The 16,209-nt window shown below is 37.0% G+C and overlaps 1 protein-coding gene across 1 annotated transcript in view; it reads left to right on the top strand.

Moving 5' to 3' along the window:
* Nucleotides 1–16,209, top strand: part of SNTG2 (syntrophin gamma 2) — a 369,337-nt gene that overhangs the window by 311,921 nt on the left and 41,207 nt on the right. Inside the window, exons 13-14 of the mRNA XM_075201515.1 lie at nt 4,607–4,678; nt 5,626–5,835. Coding sequence (XP_075057616.1) covers nt 4,607–4,678; nt 5,626–5,835 — 282 coding nt within the window. The remainder of the gene's footprint in view (nt 1–4,606; nt 4,679–5,625; nt 5,836–16,209) is intronic.

The following is a 16,209-nucleotide window of genomic DNA, read 5'->3' as shown; positions in this document are numbered from 1 at the left end:
TGAATTTAGGATGGAGTAATTGCACTTTTAAGTTAATGCTGGGGTGGTGAGCTATTAATTGATTGTGGGGCTGTTTGGGGAGAATGAGGTCTATTTATTAAATGTGATTATGAATTATTTAATGCCTGGGATTATTGTGGGAAATGGTTATATTTGTTAGACGTAAATGCTATTTAAAATAATGCTGGGGCTGTTTGAGGGGAGGGAAATAGGTTTATATATTAAATGTGCTATCTATTGTCAGGGTTGGTTGGAGGGAAAGAGATCTATTTAGCAAATATGAATATTATTATTTTAAATTGTTGTGGCTGGAGGGAGGCCTAATTATAAAACGTGGGTGCTATTGATTTAACACTGGAACTTGTTGGAGTTTTCTAAATTTTATGTACCCATTTTTTTTCCAAATAGGGCCTCCAATATTCCAGGATCCAGACAACCAGCAAATTAGTTAAAGTAACCAGCAGCCACAAGGGGGGACAGTGACAAGAACAGGTAGGAGAGAGCAGGACAGTCTGCCAACTGTCCTGAATCTGGTGAGACAGTTCTGAACTTGGGTCACTGTTTCCCTTAGGACAGTTGTGAGGTGTGTCCCGCTTCACCGTGTACTGCTCGTGAAGGCAGAACTGTGTGCACCTAACAGTAGTGCACACAGTATTGCCTGTGTATTTGTCTAAAATGATAACCACGCTACATCATAGGAGGTTACCCTGTCTAAAGTGCCCAGGCCCCCCAGAGCCTTAATCCAGCTCTGGGCCTGGGCATAAAATATATATATGGATTAGGCAACACTACAATAGCCTCTTTTTATATAGATAAATATATATTGCACCAAAAACGACCCTTTAAGGATGGGCCGCTGCTGTGTGCTTGCCCCCCAGGCTGAAATCAGCCAGCCATCCCTTGTCCATGGTGTTCAGCATATTGGGTGTGGTACAATTTGGCCCATCTCCTAAGAGAATTGGGGGGTTTTAAAAAAAAAGAAAAAACAACAAAAACATTGAAAAACATTAATATGTATTCTTAATTTCTAAGTATGCAAAAACCAAAAATGCAAATAAGGATACTATAGCAAGCTCGTTTAATATTTTAGCCGAGATAGCCTGGGAAAAATGGAGTTTGAGTTATACATTCGTAGGCTAAGATGACAGATTTTGATTGAGGCAGTTCACGGTGACATCAAAATGAAACAAGAACCCTTATTCAAAAGACCCAGTGTCAGTATTTAGATACAGAGCATTCTCTATGTTTGAATGGCAGACTATTTGTAGCAAACCTCCTCCATTTTGTCTTGCCAATTATAAATGGGAACTAGTACCCTTCTCTCTCTGAATAAAATAATATTTTTCTATTTATTGTGCCTTTTATTTCATAAATTAGATTGTTCTTGTTGTAGAATCATGTTTACATAAAATTATAAACTACATCTGATAACCCAATACCATCATAAAATTGTCTGATATATGAAATACTGCAAATAGGATTTAATGCCTACTTAAATTCCTGTAGAAAAACCATAAGCTATAATTAAAGGTAGCAACCCTTTATGAATTCTATTTAATTTAAATTAATAATTAAAAAAATAAACAGTTCACAGTATATAACAATGTCTTAAGTTATTGGTAAAAGAAAAGTAGCCATTGTATTGTTTCCATAGCAACCACTTTACAATATAAAATAAAATATTGTTGCAAGAACTATACAACAATACAAATCATCCTTCTACTTCTTTCCCTTCAACATACCAAATGTCCAATTACAAAGCACCTTAGAATAGTGACTTGAAACAGTTTATATTACACAATATGTCAGTTTAATAGATTTGCATCTTTCTGTGAGGCAGTAGCTAAATATATATGGTCCAATGTATGGTATAATCAATCATGCCAAAGTAAATAGATTAGTATATTACAAATAGCATTTATTTACTTTAATTAATACTTTGTAAATATTTCAGTAACAAAAAGGAACATTAATTAATTGATATTAATGAAGGGGTTGGTCCTAAACTAATAGTAATCAGGACTTTAAAGTGACACTTGTGCTGTTTCCAACATGTGCATTTCTATCCAGACCTGCTATCCTGTAGAAGTTCAAGCAAAGTGTTTTTAAAGGGGCATTTCCCGAATGCAGAATGGGGGTGTGCACCAATATGCAGTGAGGGTGAACAATTAGTACCATGTGTGCAAAATAATATATTTTGCATCTTCTGTGGTTAGTAACTGAGCCTTGGGGGTAAATGTATTAAGCTGCAAGTTTGAAAAATGGGGATGTTGCCTATAGCAACCAGAGTCAAGCTATCATTTTGTAGAATGTACAAAATAAATGATAACTAGAATCTGATTGGCTGCTATAGGCAACATCTCCATTTTTTAAACCCAAGATTTCACCATTTCAAGATTTCACTTTCCCCATGACAGTGTGTATGGAAGATTTAACCCTTCCTTTTAGGATTTAAGATTTAACTCTTCTTTTTATTATATAAAATGTAGCCCTTCTTTTTAGTGCACATAAAGGGATTGACCCTCCATTGATGTTTTCAGGCCTGTAACATCTCTTTGAACTCTCTGAAAGTCTTTACAGCAACACTTAACTCATTTCAGTCACCAATTACTACCAATTAGCTTGATTTTTATCAGACTTTTTCCATTGCAATAAATGTGACATGTGCTTATTATGTACTACAGAACGTGTATCGTTGCCTACTCCAAATTTTCAGAGACAGTGAGAGACAGTCTGAGGTTTTAAACATTTGATCCTGGAAATGTCCCTATTATCCAATACTGAATAAATGCACATCAAAGCTTAACTTTACTGCATGTTAGATGTAATTGTTCCCATCTATTATTCTTACACAGCAAGCATTATAATACTTATTGATGAACAGTAGTAAAAATGCAAAATAAACTACGCTATAATGAAATACAGTTAACATGCCACAATGTTTCGAGGATACAGAGACACTATTGTGTGCTGTGTATTAAATGTCTCTGCAGCAAAATGTCCCTGGAAATTAGGGTAAAATGTTGGCGACTATGAAATTACAATGACTTGTTCTCCATCTCTGCTGGATGCACCCAGCTTTGGTTTTCTCCCTTCTCTAGTTGCACCAGACCTGATAGAAGTAAAAGAATTTTAGGGTGGCAATTCAGATTTTCTTTTACACTTTCTTTTTCAAAACTTTCTTTTACATTTTATAGTAATTTTCTTCTCCTCGGGATGAGGGAATGATTTGGCAGGTAGACAGCTCTGTTGTTGCTGAGTAAAGAAGCTCAAATATGTTTCAAAGTGGTTCTCAAGCTGGTTCATGGAATTGGCTCTAAAGTTAAAAAACATTGACATAATAAAAAAATGAGATCGTAATTGAAGCAAGGTGACCAGGTTCTAACATGTTCATGCTTAAATGTCTACATTGTGTAGTATCTTTAACAGTTTTGCATCAGTGTTATAAAAACTTTCAAATAACGATAAATTGAAGCCAAAAATGCAACATCTGTTGTGTTAACTGTGAGCTGTGGACTTGATATTTAAATCACAAATTCTTTTATGTATACAAAGGATTTTTTAAGTAATTATTTTCATGTTGGACAATGAAGAATACTGTCCTAGTAATTTTGAAAAAATATATATTTCTATACATAGAATGAAATATTTGAACCATGTTTTTAATTAAATATCTTAGTATGTTGATAGTGACCAATTCTACTGATGATAATAGTAATGCTATTGATATTAATGATTAAGAGAGGAACATAATACAATTACATTTACTAAAGTGATATTTGTAAAGGTACATGAAAAAATATAATAATAATTTTAATAATAATAATAATAGTAATATGAATTTTTATTATTATTATTATTATTATTATTATTATTATTATTATTATTATTGTAGTAGGTGTAGCAGCAGCAATAGCAGCAACTTAGCCTTTTTATGTATTTTTAACATTTATTTATTATAACATCAGCATATTCTGTAACATTGTACAATTGTTAGTGATAATTTTATGTTTTAACTTGGTTTATGCCCTGCTGAAAGTATGGACTTTTGAGAAATTTGATTTTAGGAGATAATTACCATATTTGTACCTTTACAATAGATTGTTTTATTAATTAGAAGCTTTTTCTCGGTTACTGTCACTGAAAGACAGGTGTGGGGTTATAATAGACCAGCTGGATACTTAACAGTAGAACAAACACTGTTCCTAGCGTTTAAGCTTCTAGGTTTACAAAGTCTTGCAAGAGCGTACCATAGACATATTGGCCAAAATGCAACTGAGATTGTTAACGTTGGAACATCATTTTCTATTTACTGCTTTGGTATACGGCCATTCCACTTTTATAGTCATCTACAAAATGCATCTCCATCTGCTACAAGACCATATTTAGATCCATGGAAACATAAGATTAACAAAAAATTAAATAAAATCAGAGGTATTTTTTCTTACATTTTAATGTTCCATTTACTTTCTATGTATACATTAGAATTATTAATGATACGTCTATTTAAAGTATGTTAAACACTTATGTTTTTTTACATGTTTGCCTCATATTTTTAGCAAAGCTTTGTCATGTCACATTCCGATTAAGTTTTCCTGTTTTCTAGGTTAGTACACTTGACTGGGTACGAGCTGAAAAAATGTATAACCTCTGTGAGGTTCTGTTTAAAATTAGCAAGGTAGGTGTTCTTATTATTTGTAACTTAAAGACATTATGACTTTTTGCTTATTCATATATTGTTTGCCACAAAGAATTGAATTGTGAATTCACAAACAAAAGGATGCACGGTTACCTCACCTCTTACTTCTCCCATTACGTCCTCTCAGGCACTAACACAAGACTTCTCTAGAGCTGCCCCTCTCTACGGAACTCTCTAGTTCACCTCATCACAATTTCAGTCAGCGAGTCAACCATTAAGAGATTGCAGAAAACCCACCTTTTAAGAGAAGCTTGTTTAGCTTCTTGTTCTTGATACAATTAGTGTATTCACATTCTCAACTCCCATAGCCATCTCATCGCTTGTACCCTGAGTTCCTCTTTTTCCCTTTCTGCCTTGCAATATAAACCTAATGAGCAGGGTCCTCTTTACATTTATTCCCATTTGCATTACTTTATATAATATACTGTATGGAAGAAGAAGAAGAAGAAGAAAAGAAGAAGATTATTTGTTATGTAGCCTTTTAGTTGCCCAAACCAAAATTGTCTTTTATCAACTGCAGACTTCTTCATCTTGCAGTTTAGCTTTCCTTATTAGTCACTTCCATTGTGAAGTTTTCCACAGTGTCATAGTGTAAAAAGGAAAACAGTTTGCAGATGCATGCACTGTGGATATTGTTGCTAAACTGGAAGCCAGCAGGGGATAGCCAGCCAGCAGGGGATAGAAAACAGACATATTCGGAGAGATCACCTGAATTTTCTAAATAATGTTATAGTTGAAACATATTTTTACTGGTGGTACATGCTAAGCTAAATGTTTTGGCTGTACTTTAGTTATTACCTGAAATGCCTTATATCTTAACATCAGATTAATTTTGAGTAATATATTAGGTTATTTTATATATTGATTTTCATTTCCATATTATAATTTTCTACTGATGCCCATTAACTTCAATTTATCCTTTTTAGGTCTGGCCTGCTGATGAAATCTGGATTCAAGAAAATCTGTATTTAAATATTAATCAAAGTGAAGATTTTGAAGATCAGCGACCATATTGTTTTAGTGTTTTGGTTGGCCATGGCAAGAGCCATTATTTCAGCACTGAGTTGGGCAGTGATTTACCAGTATGGGAGAGATCATTTCAAAAAGCAATCTTTATGGAAGTACAAAGAGCAGGAGTAAGTATTGATAAACACATCAAAGATATTTTTCACTAGTTTAACACAGTATCACCTACCATGAACAGGCACCCACTAAAACATCATTGGTTAGATTTACTAAACCTTGGGTTTGAAAAAGGGGAGATGTTGCCTATAGCAACCAATCAGATTCTAGCTATCATTTATTTAGTACATGCTATAAAATGACAGCTAGAACCTGATTGGTTGCTATAGGCAACATCTCCACTTTTTCAAATCTGCAGTTTAGTAAATATACCCCATGATTCAAAACATATTCTAGTCTATAAACTCAAAACTCACTTTACATTCTTGCATAGCTCATGTATTTAAAGATGGCTATCATGAAATAAAAAAAGAAATATATAATAGCTTTAATGCAGAAAAATATTTGGTTATAATTTATTATCAGTTTGGACTTTGCTATTACTCCTTATGTTCTGCACAGCATTCCTGACAGGAAGCTCAAAGGAGGCAGTAACTGATGTCAGAATTTATAACATTTGAAACCAGCATTTGTCTGGTCACAATATTGGTGTGTTCTTCAAAGAGGAATGTATGGTAAAGTAAGATGTACAGTCAGTGGTGCTAAAGTTTTGGAGGATAGCCAAATGAATGGAATTCATTTTAATAACACTGATCTTGTTATGCAAATATATACATTAGTAATATTTATGTTGTTGCTAGCTGTAATAATGCTGAAATGTTTACAATACGTGTTTAAACTGCACACATCCTACATACAGCTCAAATACAAATCTTTATAGAAGTTTGTAAAGGGGATCAGATTGTATCATTTCAGTTGATGTCTGAGACATCAGAATTGCTTGGCAGATCCCTGTGTGTAATATATAGTTGTGATATTATTTTGTGACATTAGCTAATGATCAAATAAAAAAAAATGTTATTTGGCTTTAAAAAATCTTTTTCAATTAATGGTATTTGTAGTGAACATAAGGGTATTACAGAATGATGGTTTGCTGTATCTTCTAAAGGAAAATATTATTACAGTTTCTAAAATGCAACTTACAGTCAATATAATTAGTGATCAACCCCATATCCATAAATAGCATGATGAAGGGCAGCCCCTATGTGAAATAAGCTGTCTGTCAGGCAGAGAAGGTGAGGAAATCAGTATCAACTATACACTGGACCTATGCTGTTTGGTATCTAGAAATTCGTAAATTTATATTGGATTTCTTAATAATAAAATTGGGTCTGTGTGACACTCCACAGGAAAGTTAGGTCACATATTAGGATTGGGCATTAAATCAGGGAAGATGTAAAATTGTGGTTGTAAATTGCATCACAGGCCCCATCCAGTTACAAGAAAGGTTCAGTCTTTTGGGAAATCAATCATCATTGATAAGCTGTCCATCTTTCAAACCAATTTCCCTTGGCGCAGATTATATCACTTGTCTGTAAGTTATACTCTGAATTTTATCCCTTTATTTTACATGTTTTTCTTATGTTATGTCATGTCAGCTTTTGTTAATTGTTTTTATAAACTGTAAGCATTGTACTTTTTTGTATTTTAAATGTAAACGTTAATAAGTGCTGTCCTTATTGCTCTAAATTAATTCACTGCCTGTTTAGAACAGATAGATTGCTTGTTTGAGTTAACCATTTAGATACCAGTGTGTGAAGTGTTATCTATTTTAGTTACCAGAGCACAGAGGGTGTGCAATTGTGTACTTAAGTCATAGATTTGCCTTACGGGCCCTATACATAGTTGGTGGCAGTTGCGGAGAGGTGTGGAAGCGTGTGTCTGTGTTGGGAAAGGGACCAGATAATTATGTAGCACAAGAGAGAGGTGAGTGTGAGATTTAAGTTGGAATCCTGTGTGTTCCCTAACAGTAAGCTTCCAAGTCACAAGTGCAAAGAGTGCAGTTTGTGTCTGGTAAAGGTAGTCAGGAGAGGTTTCTTGACAAAATAGAGGTGATATATGGTGTGACTGGTTAAATATATGAAAAGATATTAAAGTACCCAAATAACATAGCAGAGTTCAGGGCAATCGGCGCACAATCAGATTTCAGAACAAGGCAAGGGTCAGTAACAGGAAGTCAATCAGGGGTCAGCAGACAATACAAGCAGGTCAGCAATCCACAGGGAAAAAACGCTATAACCGGCAGGGAGGCTAAGCCCTCCCTCCTTTAAATACACACATCATCCAATTAGTGGCTAGGAGGTAATTTTACACAGAAGGCTAACTAATTAATAATATATAATCTGCTCATGCGCCCGGCTTCCCTCATGCTGGGATGTGGCGTGTACACACAGAGCGTCCCGGCCGTTGCCCTGGTAATGGTTGGGATGAGTCGGAAGTGACAATCTGGTCATCATGGTGATGGCCGGGATGTGGCTGCACAGTAAACAATGAGCCATGGTAGCTTGGGACATCACCGTGGCGGTGACAGTTGAGGGGTGAACATTGCCATTTAAAGTATCAAGACAATTAAGAATGGTGCCCTTATTATTATAGTTTGAACTATTACTATAACATAGTTACCATTAAGAGGAACACATCCAGTGACTATTATCCAGTCACATTTATCTGCAGATTACATAATTATAGTACAAATAAAGGCTACATTTCAGTGACCCAAGTGATCCAATATATATACTACCTCTAACAACAAGATACAATTACTGTAATTGTAGCGCTAGGTATTATTTCTTTGTTATTGCATTTTTAGGACCAAGACACCCCATAGCCTAGCAGCTCTTACACTCTTAGGCTATTGAGCCTATAATCCACTACTGTGCCTGGCATGGCCTGATGCTTTTGCAGGGAAACCTCACCCTCATTTCAATAACACTGGTGCACGTTATGTACTATGGGGAAAGAACAAGTCACGGACAAGTCATTATTAAAAAAATATATATATTTTTTTAAAACACTACAGATACGACAGTCATCATAAGTTGATGAAGAAGACTTCCTCACTTTTACTTTGGGCATATTAACATATGCTCAGAACGTATCTTGATGCGGCCGCATATTTACACTGTATTTTGAGTTGCAGAGTTAGGAGCAAATTCAACTAAGGGCAGCACGGTGGCTTAGTGGTTAGCACTTCTGTCTCACAGCACTGGGGTCATGAGTTTGATTCCTGACCATGGCCTTATGTGTGTGGAATTCGTATGTTCATCATCATCATCATCATCATCATTTATTTATATAGCGCCACTAATTCCGCAGCGCTGTACAGAGAACTCATTCACATCAGTCCCTGCCCCATTGGAGCTCACAGTCTAAATTCCCTACTATAGACACACACTCACACACACAGACAGACAGAGAGGGAGAGACTAGGGTCAATTTTTTATTTTTTTTTTATTTTTTTTATTTTTTTTTTATTGCAGCCAATTAACCTACCAGTATGTTTTTGGAGTGTGGGAGGAAACCGGAGCACCCGGAGGAAACCCACGCAGACACAGGGAGAACATACAAACTCCACACAGATAAGGCCATGGTCGGGAATTGAACTCATGACCCCCAATGCTGTGAGGCAGACGTGCTAACCACTACGCCACTGTGCCGTATGTTCTCCCCGTGTTTGCGTGGGTTTCCTCCGGGTGCTCCGATTTCCTCCCTCACTTCAAAAACATACTGCTTGGTTAATTGGCTGCTATTAAATTTCCCTTAGTCTCTCTTGGTCTCTGTATTTGTGTGTTAGGGGATTTAGATTGTAAGCTCCAAATAGTGCAGAGACTGATGTGAATGAGTTCTCTGTGAAGTGCTGTGGAATTAGTGGCGCTATATAAATAAATAGATGAGGATAGAGGATGATGACCTAAAGGGTACAAATGCTGCGATGCAAGGGGTGGAATTTTTTATTTTGCATGCAGGGAAACTTCTGCCTGTTTTGGTATGTGGCACACAAATACTGGGCAGCTTTATTTAAAGTTGAGCTAGGACATGGCTCCTCCCAATTCTATATAGGTATTCATGTTTTAAATTTGCCCCTGCAAAGCAAAATAGTTTTACCAACAGCCCCCCCTCCCTGTGTGTTCTAGAGGTGCAAGTCTGTGAAATCTGTCAGCTCTCCACTGAAATTAGGAGTGATCAGCTGCATATATGTATATTTGTGAGTCAATGTATTACTTTGGTTCTACTTTTATTAAAATATTCTGCTACACTATGAAATTCCTGTGGTTCTCTCTTTGAGAACTGCAGACCCATGTTGATGAGCACTGACAGTGCAGTACTTAAATATATTTGTGTGTTTAAGAGAACTGACTGTGGCAATTTGTGTGTTTACCCCTTTGCTATTTGTCTGGAAAGTTCTCTAGCTGGAGAAAGCTGTCAAATCAAATGACCAGTTGTTCAGATTTAAAAAAAATATAAAAACAGAGTGAAAAATATTAAGTTTGCAAAGTGAAAAATAAGTGTAGTGAAAAGAGTTCTGTAAGCAGTAGGAAAAAGAGTCTCTTTAGAGTTTAATCACATTCTTAATCTGATTAAATATTTTGTTGAGCTGATTAATGATGAATTCAAAGTTGTATCAAAGTTTAAATATTCCATACTCATAATTGAGAGTTTGAATTCAAAGAAATGATAGTCGAATTCCAAGGGTACACAAAGAAATGATAAAACTAGTGAACGTGAACACTGAGCTCAAATTGTTTGTAATTGTTTTGAAGAGAGGAACTACAAAGAGAGCTGTAATGACCAATCATAATCAAATTGCGCCGTTCATTAAGGAAATGCTTATAATGAAAAACATTCACTTAATGAATACCTTCCTAATTAAATAAGTACTCTGAAAGTTTGATTATATGAAGGTGACTCCTGGTGTCTTACATAATGTTCCTTTACAGCATGTGGTAGGAGATACGGCACAGTATGACTCAGACTTTACTATGTCCACTGACTTATGTTGATTCTTAAATCCCATGTTAGGGGCTCCCATTGTAAACATGTGTCTGGAGAGGAAGACTTTAGCTAAGGCAACCCAAGAAACAGGTAATATTAATTTGTACTATGAAGAGTCATGAATGATAAATTGTGGACTAAATGTTTGCGACTCGTTAAATCATGGGTATCCACAAGAAGTCCCTAGAAAGAAGGGAAGTCCCTTGATGTAGGTCGGCCGGTGGTCAGTGGGCTGGAATACGATGACAGGAATTTACTAGACCCAAGAAAGATCCCACAAATGGAAACTTTATGTTGATTTGCCTGAACTCAGTTGCAAAATCTTCAAATTGTATCAAATTTCTTCAGTTTTCAGTCTCGAATGGGTGTGTTACTCAGATTTGCAGGGTTTAATCCTTTTTTCCATTTTTGCACAAAGCAAGACTTGTAATATTACTAAAGAGAACTTTAGTTATATTACATTCCTTGCAAAAAAAACCTTGTATTTGCAGTTTAACATGTTATGGAATATGTATTTGTTCTAAATCAATGTAATGTTATATCTATCATGGTACAAAGTGTTTTTCATATTGCACACTTATTATTGTTCTAGTGATCCTTGCGCAATGGGAAATCAGGATTAGCCATTGTTAATTCATTTTATATATGGGAATATTTTCAAATAGTTAAGGATAGCAGATTGCACTTTTACTTACAATTTCACTGGCGTCACTGACAACACATGTTCATACAATACACAAGAAAAGGGTTTCCCAAATCCACTCCTCAGGGAGCCCTAATTGTGCAGGTTTTCCAGGTCACAAGTAAAATAATTAATAATTGTCTCTTAAAAAGCGTCACTCAGTAATGAATACACCGGTGCTCCAGCAAGGAGAAAACATGCACTGTTAGGGATCCCTGAGGATCGGATTTGGGAAAACCTTCAATAGAACATGGGCATGAAAGTATCGCAATGGCAAATTTTGATCCTTTACTGGTCAAGTTTGTTCTGCCAATATTCTAGTAATCCCATGGAAGTTCCATAGGGGCGTTTGATTATGTTTTGCATCATTTACTTGTCGTAAGTTGTACAATTAGGTTGGTCTTCACTCTCTTTTTAATTTCTTAATTCAAAGCTATTAGCCCTCCTCCTATCTTCTTTGCCTCGGCTATCACCTTCCTTTAGGATGTCAGCTTGTATGAGCAGGGCCCTCTTTCCTTGTGTTCTCCTTCTACTATCACCATTACCCTCTAGGTCTGCTTCGCTAACCCTGTTTTCTTGAGCCCAGGGGGTAAATGTATCAAGTTCCAATTTCTGCAAGTCACAGGAAATCGTCGACTTTGCAGGGGAAATTCAAAGCAGCAATGGCTTGTAAAGGCAACAAAGTATGTGTTCACTATTGTTAATAATATTAAGTGATAGCTAATTGTAAATATTATTGTTTTGACTGCACAGTTTGGCATTACATAGTGCCAGATTAATATAATAAATCAATAATTCTGACCCCTTAAAATTGAAAAAAAAATGTCCTCAATAAATAATGATTGTCTCAATAATTTATATATGATTGATGCTTCCTCTTATGTTCTGAATGGCAAAACAACTCAAACAGCATGAAGTTTGCCAATCAGAGGCAGGCATTTAAAAAATTGTCTTTTGGATGGGCGTTTTGATTCCAGTTTTAACCAAGCCGCCGGCAGTTTTGCTGTTTCCACCACTGGACCACTAAACCGCTGGTGATGTGTGGCGGTTTCATACTGCCACTAAACTTGATTTTTAGTAAATATAGCCTTTGAAGTTAATGAATGATAGCAATCAGAATAGACCAACAGTAAAAAAACTCCTGCTTAGGATTAGGTAATAAAGGTAGAGGGAGGTAATATGTCGAATGTGAGATCTCACTTAGAGTATTGTGTACAGCTCTAGAGGTTCTATCTAAAAAAATACATTGATAAAAATATAAACACATTGAAGAGGGGTTAATATAATGGTGCATTAGCTGCATAACAGAGTTTATCAGGACAGACTTCAAGAGCTGAACATGTACAGCTGAGAGGAGGTAAGGGAGAGAGGTGATGCGATAGAAACATTCAGATATATCAAACGTTTTACTAGAGATCAGGAAGACAGTATTTTTAAATATAAGAGGATTTCTAGAACAAGGAGACACACTTTGATATTGGAGGAACGCAGAGTAAAAGATAATATAAGGAATATTTTACAGAAAGGTTAGAGATCCATGGAATCAGGAGTTGTGGTGGGGACTTAAATGCAAACACACTGCTATTATTAAGACTGGGATCTAAAATGTATTAAAATAAAACACACATACAAAAAGGGCATGATAGTGGCTCATTTCTGCTATTAAAGTCTATGTTTCTATGGATCTGAAAGTCCATGGGCCATGGTGCAAAATGTGAGCCGGAGGCCCCCTGAGCTGACCTGCAGCAAAGGCAAGAAGATCGGCACGTTGTCATTGCACAGTGTCCGCTACTTTCACAGAAGCCTCCATGCACAGAGATAATCCTCTTGCTCACATTCCTCCTTGCACAGAAACCTATCTATTGTCCCCTGCAGTGCAGAAAGTTTATTTACACTGATAAACCCTTGAAAAGACCCCTATGTCACATCTCCCTTCCTTTGTAACACAAAGACAGGGCCATCTTTTCCATTGGGCACGATGGGCAGCTGCCCGGGGGCCCCACAGGCAAGGGGGCCCCATAGGCACAGCTCTTAATGAGAATAAATAATCCTGCAAAAGAAAAAAACCTGCAAAAAAAACCTACAAGGGTCACTGAGCAAGTACATTTCTCTATTTCTATATATCTATATCTATATCTGTATCTATATACATCTATATATCTATATCTATATCTATATCTAGGGGCCCCGGTGCACTGCACAAAGACCTCCTATTTCAGCAAAAAGACACCCACCTTTGCAGCAGAAACTCACTTTTGCACCCCACCCCCCTGCAGCAGTAAAACACTCTCCCAAATGCAGCATATAAACCCTGCCTATAGCAGCACATGGCACCCCCTATATGCAGCACAAATACTCCACTACATTGCAAAGGAAATGTTAAAAAAATATTTTTTCCCCCAAGGGGCATCAGAGAATAAGCTTGGACAATTTCCCCTAAAAAAGAGGCTCACTTGGCAGGTCTAACTATACAGATAGGACAAATTTAACTACAATAGTAGTGAATTTTTTTTTTTGAGGAAAGCCAGGACTGGGAACCCACAATATCTCACCTCTACACTACATGTATGCAATAGTCTATAAACTCCTTTCATATTGTCTTCTCACAGGAGCATTGGGCTATGATGTTATGCTCCTGTATGAAGACATTATGAAAATACATTTTGATTATCGGATACAGGCAGTGCATTGTCCTCACAAATGCCAAGACATAGAGAATGGGGATACACAGAGACATGTTTTGAACATGGGAGAAAAGCATGAGCGGCGGTGAAAACCAAGGGTGGGTTTATTAAAAGTAAAAATACCTGGGGGTAAATGTACGATACTCCGGTTTCTTCAACTCCAGCGATTTCGGCGAGATGACAGCTAAAATTTAAAGCGGCGCTGCCTTGTAAAGGCAAGTTTCCCTTTACAAGGCAGCGCCGCTTTAAATTTTAGCTGTCATCTCGCCGAATTTGCGGGAGTTGAAGAAACCGGAGTATCATACATTTACCCCCTGGCCTGATTTGAACACTTTGCACACCATGTCGTTTGCGAAGTTCCAAATTAGAACTCAAACACCATGGTTTTTCAGAATAATTCTGTAATCACTAATTAGAAACCCAAGATCTTTTCCTCTCTCAGGAGAATAATGATAAGTCTATCCGCAGCAACTGCCTTTGAAAGTCTTATTTTTATAATTAAGGTTTACATGATTCGTACCAGAAAACCTCCATGGCTTCTAGTCAGCGTCGGACTGGCCCGCCGGTACACCGGTAAAATCACCGGTAGGCACTGCTTGTTTAGGACCACGCCCCCTTTCATATGTAGGCGGAGCTCACCCGGGCCCACAGTGTTTAATCCGCGAGTCCTCAGAGCCGTAACGAGGGCGCCAGATCCAACTCCCAGGGAATGCAACAGACAACAGTGCACATGTTGAACACATGTAGAAGCAGCGTCTGGCTCCGGGACCGTAATACAGGAAGTAAAGGAATCATCACTTCCTGCAACTCAGCTCTGCTGCAGGATCCGCGTTACTGGCTGGGAGGTGTACACTGAGAGCATGCAGATACCAGGAGGAACAGAGCTATGGGGAGCAGGAAACATGGGCACAGTAAGTAACTGAACTTAATAAATATACATATACTGTACATATATCTTCCTGGGATTCAGCCACTGTTGACAGCGTTTACATTGGACATTACTATAATTTTAGGATTGGTTGTATTTGGATATTGGAACAATTATAAATGTTCATGCATTTGTAGACACTCAGTTAATCATAAGAAATGCAACACTGCTGGAATTTATTTTTAAGAGAATCCTTTAATTTTTTTCATGACTATCATGTTTATAAATTAATAATTTAATCCACGTTTTAATTTAACAATATTCTATAATCCATCCTAGCAACCAGTTGCATTGAATTGCTACTACTGTGATTTGTGCTTGATATAGTATATTCATTAACTGTACATCATCCCAGTGTGCATAAACAGACATTTTTGCATATAGATACTATTTCTTTGACACAAAATTGGGTGCTGATTTTCAAATAATCTCACCACCACACTCACCTAGTGGACATATGGTAAAAAGAAAATAACCCCAAAAATCGCACAATCCCCCTTCTAATCCCTTCCCCTTTGAGCCCTCTCCTCAAAATGATTTATCTTTTACACTCTTGAGGGGTCTGTAGACAACCCTAGGGGTCTGTGGTAGCACCCAATGACCCTTTTCTCCAACTTGGAGGAGCGCAAGCCCAGCACTTGAAATATAATATATATTGTGTCCACCTGCAACCTAATCAATAACCTAGGCCCCGGGTAATGTGTATCCTTCTACTCATACAGGAGCTTCGTCTAAGTATACACTTATTATTATTTGTTGTTGTCATTATTATTTGTTTGTTTGTATGCTAACCAGGAAACAAGAAGACTACTGTCATGTGTGCTGTGCCCACATAGATATAACTAGATGAACGGTTAAACATAGTGTACTGTTGATCATTTATAATACAAGTAAGACACTGTACCAGTATGTACACTACTGTACTGTGCAGGGCCCTATCTAGGGCAATGCGATATGTGCCACCGACTAGGGAGAAAGGTTGGGGTGGCATGCAATCTCCAGTGTGGTATTCATTTTCTTTGAAAGGCACTGGTTCTAAATTAATAGGGCCAGCACTTGCTATGGAGATTTATTCATGGTTGGTCTCGGCCAGACCAGCCACCATATTGTACTTGTGTGGTGGTATCTGATACAGCTGATGGTTGGTCTACAGTCCGCTCTCTGCCCCCACTTGCACTGTTGCAGATCCACATATAGTGGA

Source organism: Mixophyes fleayi, chromosome 3 (assembly GCF_038048845.1).
Source record: "Mixophyes fleayi isolate aMixFle1 chromosome 3, aMixFle1.hap1, whole genome shotgun sequence".
Classification (NCBI taxonomy): domain Eukaryota; kingdom Metazoa; phylum Chordata; class Amphibia; order Anura; family Limnodynastidae; genus Mixophyes; species Mixophyes fleayi.
Note: the sequence above shows the minus strand (reverse complement) of the source record. Positions and strands in the feature narration are given on the sequence as shown.